Source organism: Cajanus cajan, chromosome 2 (assembly GCF_000230855.2).
Source record: "Cajanus cajan strain Asha chromosome 2, NIPB_CcT2T_4, whole genome shotgun sequence".
Lineage (NCBI taxonomy): Eukaryota > Viridiplantae > Streptophyta > Magnoliopsida > Fabales > Fabaceae > Cajanus > Cajanus cajan.
Window position 1 is genome coordinate 5,666,616 of NC_138518.1, and position 10,855 is coordinate 5,677,470.

Sequence of the window (10,855 nt, forward strand, 5' to 3'; positions counted from 1 at the left end):
TATTTTTGCTCTTTTCATTTGCCCTAATTTTTGCCTAGGACGCCCTTTATGGGTTTTCATCCTAGCGAGTCATCTTCATTTTTTTGTACTTGTTTAAATTTTGACAACCATCAACAATATACATCATTAAGATTGGACGAGACAGAAAGGAAAGGAAAAGGTGATTTAGAATGAATGGTTAATGGCGGTAGGATGGTTTAGGGTAAATGAGTAGTGGAGGTAGGATGATTTAAAACATTTCCTTGGATAATTATTATAATCATTCTCCTAATTATCTTGAACTACAAATCTGAGTCTCAGGTAGAGTCTTCGTAGAACTTGGTCCCTTGTAGAAGTGTTCAAGCCGCCTTTTAGCTTTCAACTATGAGAATCATCACTTGCTATTTTTATCCTTTTTTAGATTCCTAATTTTTGCCTAGGATGTGTCCTAGCGGATTTTTTTTTTTTTTTTTTTTGCCTAAGATGCCCTTTGCGGGTTTTCATCCTAGTAGTATTTTGCAAGTGATATTATTTTTTTTGGAATAACACTTCTTTGACAAAATCTCCTGTCATCCGCGTTTGGGAGGACCAACGTCTTTGCTGATTAACACTGCCCCCCATTCCCGTATACCAAGGAGAAAGATGTTGCCCCAAGGAGAAAAATGTTGCCCCAACCTACGAGTGTTGAGAGAGTTCTTTCATGAGCCGAGATTTGTGCTTCCTTTGTCAGCCAAATTGAATGAAAGTCATTTTTGCAAGACTCTTCTTGTACAATGAGAATCTTGTGTAAGACTCTTCTGATCATTTTCTTATTTTTTGTGTGTTTCGAAGAGGTGATCTTCCTATCTACCTTAGACTCAGATAATGCGTTGTAGATGTTCGAAGCTTTGATTAATTTTATTATCTTCGGTCATGTTTATTTTTTTTTGCTGTGATTGATTTTAGAATTTAATATGTGGGAAGAGGGGGAAAAGAATAAACACAAGAGATTTATGAAAATGACGCATATTATTGATGAATGTAAAAACTTATACAAACCCTTATTTTGTTCGAACTCATGACCTTGAGTGAATGACATGAGTTGAATTTAAAGCAATTTTCTTTTTTGAAAAAAGAAAGAAAGCCCCCTACTCTAGTAATTTCTCAATTTTATACTCCAAAGTCATTCCTCGTCATGCTTATGCAGTGGGTGCTTGTCGATGCTAGGTGTGTCGGTGTCAAATTTCAACCATCCAGCGTCTATAAGTCCTTGCACACGGAATTGTAGGGTCTTGCACCGTTCTACTGAGTGCCCCGGAGTGTTAGAGTGATAGTCACACCTTTCCTCAGGTTTGTACCACGGTGGGTAAGGAGGGTTCATCTTCTTTGTTGGAGGAAGTCGGACTAACATCGAAGCCTCTAGGAGTTGAGGTAGTAGCTCTGTGTATGTGATGGGGATTTTGTCTACTACTTTGTCGTCTCTAGGCTTTGACTGTGGTGTGGCTTGACTTTTTGGAGTAGAGATGACAGCGTGGATCCCTTCTTCCCTCTTCTTTTCATAGACTTTCCTGGGGTCATAACTTGTCGGAGCCTTCCCTATCTTCCCGCTTTTTAAGCCTTGCTCAACCCTTTCACCTATGGTGACTATGTCGGCAAAAAGGGTTGACGTGTTCCCTATCATCTTATCATAATAGGGTCCACTTAGAGAGTCAATGAACATTGTCACCATCTCTTTGTTAGATAATGAAGGCTCTATTTGCGCAGCCAATTCTCTCCATCTTTGTGCATAGGTTTTGAAGGACTCATCGCCCCTCTTGCTTAAGCTTTGTAAATCAGACCTATCAGGAATTAGGTCAATGTTATACTTGTATCGACGGAGAAAAGCATCGGCTAGTTGTTTCCATGTCTGGATCTTCCCTCCATCCAGCTGCATGTACCAGTTAAGAGCAACATCTGAAAGGCTTTCCTGAAAACAGTGTATCAGGAGCTTTTCATTGCCCACGTAGGCTGCCATCTTCCTACAATACATTGTCAGATGTCCTTTTGGACAACTAGCCCCGGTGTACTTCTGGAAGTCAGGGATTTTGAATTTGGCGGGGAATTGGATGTCCTGCACTAGGCACATATCCGCAGCCTCTTGAATGTCAACATTGTGGCCTTCCACAACTCTCAGTCTTTCTTCCAAGGCGTTCAGATGATCTTTGGAAGTGTTACCAACATTGCTAGTAATATTGTCGTGCTGCAATTTGTTCATGGCCTCAAGCATTCTAGCCATTTGTTCCTTGAGCTGTCCGAGCTCCTCATTGAGGACACGATTTCTTTCCTCTAGGTCTTCCATAGCTTTTTTCTTTTGAGCTCGTGTGAGTATGAAATGTTTAAGAGCCACCTTTAAGGGACAAGATAATTTCTTATCAAGCTTATTTAAATGATAATGCATGAAGGGAGTTTCTATCAAAGACTTAATGACTCATCCTTGTCGAGGGGTGAGTTATCGGTGTTCCTCTTCATAATATTTTATGATGTGACAGAGGTCACACTGATTTCTCGTCTTTGATACAAATCCCTTTGTGATCCTAAATATATGATATGCATGTTCCCTTTTTTATTATTTATTATATTTTTTTTATTTTTGTAAAAAAATGCATGATGCCCCTCTCTTTTTTTTTAAAAAAAAAAAGGAATGTATGCTTCTCACAAATCTTATTTCCCCACTAGGTTTTCTCTCGCATGATAATGCATTTTTAATTTTGTGTTTTTCTTTACCTTAGGGGAATTATAAAAAAAATAAATGAATGATTTGAATAGAAAAAATGCAACAACCATATGCTCATACAATCCACAAACAGTCGCGTATACATCCATGGTCTGTGGTCCCTGTTAAGAAAAGTGCATTGTATAAGGTGATTCTAATTATCCTCACTTTGGTCTTAAGGCCCCCAAGGTGCCCCCATTATAGGGACCCAGTATCTATATCGCCGTCACCTGGCAAACTCTAAGGTCTGTCGCAGTATTTCGGGCTAGAGTAACCGGTTATCACCTTGAGTGTGATTTCCGACAAGGCTCGCAGGCTCGAAGGCCAAACTTGGGCCGGTCGTACGTCAACCACTCCCTATGTTTAATACCCTCATGCCCCCGGGTGTAGGGGGACTGTTGTGTGCTATGGTTTGTGTGCAATTTGTTAATCCAAACATGTGCAGAATTTAAACAAGCATGTAGATAATAAAGTCAAACAAATAAAACAAACAAAGTAAAGGGGAAAAATATTTAAATTATTATTTTTATTTTACTAATTTCATTAATTAAATGGGCCTGACCCTCTTTAAACGTCCCCAGTGGAGTCGCCATCTGTCGCAACCCGAAAATTTCTGATCTTGCGACCTATGGTTTAGACATCCTTTTAAAGATCTCATCAATTGAGGAATGCCTGAACACCAGACTAATCCTTAATTGATGGTTTTGAAAATAGGTTTTATGGAGTCGCCACCAATGTTTTACTCAAAACATTGGAAAAAGAAAAGATTTTTAAAAGGTCCAATAATGGCCTTGATAACCAGAATTGGGTTCGGGGGTCGGTTACGTGTAAGGAATGTATTAAGCACCCTTACAGCGCCCCAAATCGGTACCCTATAATGAAGTTAACATGATAAAAAATAATAAATTAAATATTAGATCCCCTTTGTTAATAACTATTCACATGCTTGAAATTTAAATTATACGAATGACCCTAAAATATCTACATGATCGTTTTTATTATAATAATGTTTATCAAAGATAAGAAACAAAGATAAAAAATAAAGGAGAGAGAAGAAGATTAACTGAAATACCTCGTATCAAGCTTTGTTAATGGTGATTCTAGGTGCTTTGTGGCAACCTTTCACACTACAATACCTCACAATATCTCAAGAAATACAAGAGAAAGAAAAAGAAAGAAAAAAGAGAGAAAAAGAGAGAAATTTCGAGCTCTGGACGAAATTTGGAGTCCCCCAAACTGCTGGCCGAGATTCTCTATTTATAGGCATCAGATGTGGGCCGGAACGGCCCGTTCTGGATTCGGAACGACCGTTCCGGATCCGAACGTTATGCAGTACATTTGCACCCTAGAACGGCCCGTTCTGAAACCAGAACGGCCCGTTCCAGGGAACCAGAACGGCCGTTCCAGGGAACCAGAACGGCCCGTTCTGATTTCAGAACGGCCGTTCTGGGGTACAGATTTTAAGCCCCCTTGATTGGTTCGGAATGGCCCGTTCTGGTCTAGAACGGCCCGTTCCAACCTATATTTTTTTAGGCTTTTTAGAAGCCCAGAACGGCCCGTTCTGATTGAGAACGGCCCGTTCCAGACTTGGGAACGGCCCGTTCCGATTTTGGAACGGCCCGTTCCGGGCCACTAAAAAATTGGTTTGGGCCTTTGGGCCCTCTGATGTCCTATCTTGTTATTTGTATGCCCCCCGGACGAAATTGGGTGTCTACAGCAAGGATTTGACTTTCCATTTTTAGCGATTTTTGGTGTCTTTGAGGAATTTTTCTCATTCAATCTACTAAGGATTAAAGTATTCAATACTCTTAAAAGATAATATGAATTCATAACGAGAAATAAATATGTCATTAATTCAGATTATGTGTTTCATCTGATGTACTTCGTCTTACACACGAAAGATGATGTTTGCTTCGTTGAAATAGTTTTCTTGAAAAATTTTATTTGTTATCATTAAAACTTATAATCTCTTGAGAGATTCAAGATCTTCTTTTGATTTTACAACTACCCTCCAAATACTACAACCCTCCAATACTAGGTTAAAGATTAAGTCCCTAACCCAGTACTTTACTTAGTCCAATCGCTTTATACATGTCTACCTCAACCTTGCCCACACACGGATACCACATAAAACTTAGAAGAGACTATTGAAAAACAACTTACCCATGTAGAAGCCAACTTACTTACTAAAGGGTTTTAATCTAGCTCTCGGAGCACTACAATGTATATCCACACAGTGGGATATTAAGTTTGAAAACATCTTTAACTCTCATTTAGTTTCTATGTATCATAGCTAAAACATGTATCGAACCCACATATCTATAGCTTATCAACTTAACTTTATCAACTTTCAACATTCAATTTATTGGCTTTAATAACATATAACATATACAATGTTTAACTTTCAACTTTCAACTTTACAACACATCAGCTTAAAACAACATAAACATCATATATCTCTACAATGTAAGCAAATTAATAGAACAACATAAATCACTTAAACAACATAAAACAACTCACAACTTCACATTTTTCTCAACTTACTACATATCAACTCACATATTTTCTTACATTATCATTCATACAACTATGTCATCATAAATTAAGTGTTGAAAACCTTAAGCAAATCAACTTTACATCATACAACTCATTCACCAAAAATCAACTTTTAAACAACATTAACTAACAACTTCTCATAATACAGCTGATGCCTAACGCCACTCACTAGACACGTGACGTCATTAGGGTAGGGAGCTCCCTGTCTTGCCCATGCCCGATGTCTCACCATTCGCACCCAACATGATTGAGGCAGAGAGTGCCCCTCAGTCTCGCACCTGGCATGACAACACCCATGCTCGACTCCAATTAGGTAGAGAGCTCTCTGCTTGACTCACGCCTGGTGTCACTCCACCAATGGCTGGCATGATCCCACACAGGGACCATCCTTTCATCTCATGTTCAATGTCATTCAACCCATGCCTAGTGTAATTCTAACTTGAGATGAGTCTCTCTCCTCACGTTCGATGTCATCAATCCTATGCATAGCGTGAGTGAGATAGAAACCTCCCTTTGGAATTACGTCTGACACCTTGAAGGCAAGCCTGATACAATATTAGGTTTTACACTTTTACAAAACTTGATTTCGTCCAATCCACCTCGACTTTAACAATCCCAACAACATGCAATGATATAAACAATGTAAATACAACACATACAACACAATCCCACCATCAGAAACAACATGCAATAAGTATCCAATAAGAATCACTCAATTTTCTCTTGCACCATTTCAAAGTTACAAAAGAACCCTCTCAACTTCATCATATTCATCATCTATTCTTCTTAACAGCCCGAAATCAATTTGCATTAAGCAATTACAACCCTACAACGTAGCAACCATTATCGTTGCAATTGCGATGGTAGTGGTGGTTATGGCGATTGTACCACCATTGCCATTGTCATTGTCACCACCATTGTGCTGCCACCACCACTCTCCTCCTAGCATTGTTATCGCAACCACCATCGTCTCCACAACTATTGTTCCCACCACAATTGTTGTTAGCGGTGGTGGCAATAATTAAGATAGTGGTGGTGGTAGTGGCAACAATAGTTGTGCTAGTAATAATGAAGATAGTGATGGTTTTCCTGATAATAAAAGTTGTGATGACAATTATATAGTAATCACAATGCATGATAAACTTTTTTTGTTGCCTTTTAATACGAGTTATCTATTTTAATCTAATGGTTATTATCAATAATTCTCCTTTTTCTTATATTAAGAAGTTTTTTTTACTTAAAACATCTCATTCATATATATATATATATAATTTATAAAGCAAAAATATTAAATATATAAACGTAATTTATTTAAAGTAATTTAAACTTGAAACTTTAAAATAGTAAAGAAATCAAAATGATACGTTTCATTTATTGATGAAAAGTCTGCACCATTTTTGTCATTAAAAAGATGATTTTGTTATAAAAGAAAGTAAAATAGAGAGAACAAAGAAGACAATATGAGATGGAGAATAGAATCTGACTTGTGTATTATCTTTGGGAGAGGAGTAACTTATTTATAAGTACATGTGGTAACTGAACAATTACACAATAAAGGGAATAATACATAATGGAAATATAAATGGTAATGATTGATAATGAATATTGGCATCCACTAATTAAGCCACTAATTATTATTCATAACAGATTTTATGATATATATTTATTTTATAAAATTTTTAAAATCCATTATTTTTAAATTTTGAGAAAATAACTAGATAAACATTTTATATTTTCTCAAAAAAATATATACAACTATTATACCATTTTTAATTTTTAATTAAAAAAAACAAATAAATGAGTTAAGCACTTAAAAAAATGTATGTTCTAATTTAATATATAAAGATGTACACAGCTTGAAGTAAAAATATTTAACACTTGAGTTAATTAATATTTGCACAATATTATCAAAGAAATTTCGATATATATTTGATTAAGCTAATGAATAAGGAATCAATAAGAAATTGATTAAGCTAATGAATAAGGAATCAATAAGAAATTGATTAATTAAATTAAGTAAAATTGTGAATTGTTTAAGTAAATTTTATTTTTAATTGATAACGGAAAAAGTATTTTTTTTTAATTAATTTAGAGTATTAAACGTACAAGAATTAAGATGCAAGAAATGACAAGTGATTTTCAACAAAGAAGTGTCATGTTTGACGGAGAACAAAATAAGCAAAAAGAAAAAAATATTATAAAAAAAAGTGGTTTTTAAAATATTTTTTAAGAAGTAGATAAGATTTACTTTTAAAAACAAACTATTTTATCTTTAAAAGAAATAGACAAACACATGAAAAAGTTAAATAAAAAACTGCTTATTTTTATTAAAATATTATTTTTTAAAAATAAATAAATAAATTATGAAGAAGACAATCCCTCATCAAATGCCAATAAGTATGATGGAGTTGAAGTTCAATTGGCATGACCCAAAACACTTCTTCTATCATTTGGAAACAATCTTTTTGTTTTTCTTTTTGAGTTCAAAATTTTGTCTATTGAGAATGCTATTCTTCCATCATGGTTTTAGATTGTTACTAAAACAAATTTTGAAAAAATAAAAGGGAAAAAAGTAGTGTTCATCATCCTAAATAAGATTTTTTGTGGTCCCAAAAGTTGAAATGCAAAATTTATGTCGCTTGCATAAATGATCATCACAAGCATTCAGAGAAGAGAACAATCATTTCACACACCAAACAGAGGGTATCTCAGTACACATAAAATTAAGAAACCTTTCCTCAAATTGCAACGGTCAAATTAAACTCACCCTTCACCATAAATATTCAACAAAGAATTCCATTTTTCTTTTTTAGTATTTCTCCACTTTCCATATTTTGTTGGAATTTAGTTAGAATATACTATTTTATAATGCCATCTAATTATAAAAGATACAGTTTTTCAAGATTTATTTGTATTTAACTCGATTAAAAAAAATACATTAGAAAATCATGCATATTATTAAAAAAATTTGTTTTTACTCCGTACATTCATTAAAATCTAATTTTTATTCACGGTTAGTTGTTTAAAATGAAGGTTTCTTTTCTCTCTTTTAGAAAAGCAAGTAAAAAAGAAGACAGCTTTGATACATATTTTTTAAATGGTTTATCATTATTTTTAATTTTTCATTTCCAAGAAAATCACTTTTGATTTTTTGGGGAAAATTAATAAAGTGCTCATAATCTGTGTTAGACTAAACCTTGGGTTATCTTTCAAAATGGGTCAAACAGATTTTGAAAGTTAGAAAGATTATTTTATTATGAGGTAGACTAACTTTCTTGACCTATTGCCTACCTTTTTAAATTCACAAAATCTTGGTTTCTTATGGTTTCAAAATAGATTTAAAAAAAAAAAAAAAAGTTTTGGGTCAAATTATATTGAAAAAAGGGAATGTTATGTCTTTGAAGTGGTTAAAATGGCAAAATCAATTGAACACACATACTTTGCACCAATGATCCTAGCTATACCCTAAAATCTCACACGAGCTATATATTATATGCTTGTCACCATCACACTTTGGAAGTAACAAATTGTCTATTAGTAAGCCTACAAAAACATTCATTCCTCATTCTTTACCAAGTCACATCCAAAGGGTTATTTAGATTACTTTTGCAATCCATCAATCACAGTACTTGTTTATATGGGCTTGGATGCATATTTTAGGTCCAGTCCAGTGGACCAAAAAAAAATTATGGGTTTTACATGTGACCCTTTGTTGACCTCTTCCCTATATAGGGCCTAGCCTAGAATTCTAGTCCTACACAACTTTTGAAAAGAATAATATATAATTAATTTCACCAATAAGTTATTAGTTTGATATACATGTGTTATCATTATAAAAAAAATGATATTACTAATAAAAAAATTAAAAAAATGTTGTTGGTATAAGTTTTACCTTTTAAATAATTAAACAACCATTTATATCGTCAGTGTATATGTTATTATATTTAATTATCAGTTAATATAAGTTTTTTTTATATATAAACTACTCACTATTGAAATGAAACATTATACAATACATTTGCATATTTACTATTTGCAATGTTTTGTTATAATATAAAATTGCATTAAATATTTGGAAAGTCAATTTTATCATTTATAATGTTCTTATCTGTTTTAAACATGATTATTTTTTTTTTGCAGTAAAAATAATTTTTTAAATAAAAAAAATGAGTTGTATTAATATCAAGCTTTATTTTAAACTTCTGTTACTCTCGAGTTAATAATATACTTCATACTAATCAAACAAAAATGGTTAATACTCTCTCTTTTTTTATTTTTAATTTGGCATGCAAGCGTAAATTAGTCCAACCATTCATATTGATTCTAATAACTCATATAAAATCCAAATGATAAAGAATTCATACCACTAATGACATACACTACATGATAAATCCATGTGACAAGTTTTAGAATCTTCATGGAAAACAGCACATTTTCCATAATCACATCGGTAATTCATAGGACATACAACAATAATAAAAATAAAAAGTCTAACCCCTCCCAAAGGGATTAACTAAATAATCTTTTCACACATAATTTTTCATCTCAAGCCACTAACATAGATGAAATCTTCTCTTGCAAACAAATCATTACCATTTGATCACATAGTTCATTAATCAATGAAAAGGAAGCTATAAAATACATAGATGCTTAATGCTAAGTGCCAACAGCCTCAGAAATTTAGGTCACACAGAAATTGGAATTGGTCGGGTAGTTCTTCAACACTCAATTGTACTTTGTGTGGCTCTTGGGGCCTCTCTTGCCCAAAAGTCTAGGAATAGTTCTTTATAGTCACTAGTGTGATGAAACAAAGCCCAATATATTTTTCAAAAAAAAATTAAACAAAATACATTTAGAAACTGATGAAGTGGCTTTGGCTGTGCTGTAGCCACTTTTGGGAACATGGGATCCGTTTTGGTGAGCTAATTTATGTATTAATAACACCATATATATAATGTAGCATGTGACATGCTTTTCTTAATTAGGATTCCATTTTGTCCTTTAAACCCTTGTAACCTATTGCATTAGCTTGTATATATATGCCGTATAGCCTTATCTCTAGTTAATATCATTATTCTATTGTTTCCATGTGGTAATTTGTACTCCTTGCTCCATATGATTCATAATAAGCATGTATTAATTTAGGGTTAAAATTGTAGACTCATGGTCCAAAGTGTTGGACCACACCTATATTAAGTGGCTGCAATTGAAATAAATATTAGATTAGTAGCTGTAAGTTGTTCTTTTCTTTGTTAATCATCATAATTAATTAGAGATATTTGATGTGATGATCTTAAGTTCAAATAGGTAGAATCATCTCAGCAGCTAAGATTAAATGATTGTTATTGCTTTCACTTTAATTATTTTTTATAAACATGGCAGCACAAGAGGGTCAAATACCACATACTGCAAATCATTCTAAGTCTTTCAATTATTTACCCACTAGTATACTAATTTATTATTACTTGCTTTTTATCATGTAGTTGTTCAGGACACCATGAAAATTGTACAATCCCTCTGTCCCATATGCCCTAATTGTGTTTGAATTGCATCATGCATTTTGCCTCACTTTCCATTTTCTTGACCCAG

The 10,855-nt window shown here is 33.7% G+C and overlaps 1 protein-coding gene across 1 annotated transcript; it reads right to left on the bottom strand.

The window, feature by feature from the left end:
• Window positions 1–1,141: 1,141 nt before the first annotated feature.
• Window positions 1,142–2,296, bottom strand: LOC145954652 (uncharacterized). Its single transcript, XM_083069338.1, has one exon. The coding sequence runs from the start codon at window positions 2,294–2,296 to the stop codon at window positions 1,142–1,144; it is 1,155 nt and encodes a 384-aa protein (XP_082925464.1).
• Window positions 2,297–10,855: the final 8,559 nt, after the last annotated feature.

What these genes read in the sequence shown, in the direction of transcription:
- LOC145954652 (XM_083069338.1), bottom strand. Translation starts at nt 2,296, where the DNA reads ATGGAAGACCTAGAGGAAAGAAATCGTGTCCTCAATGAGGAGCTCGGA.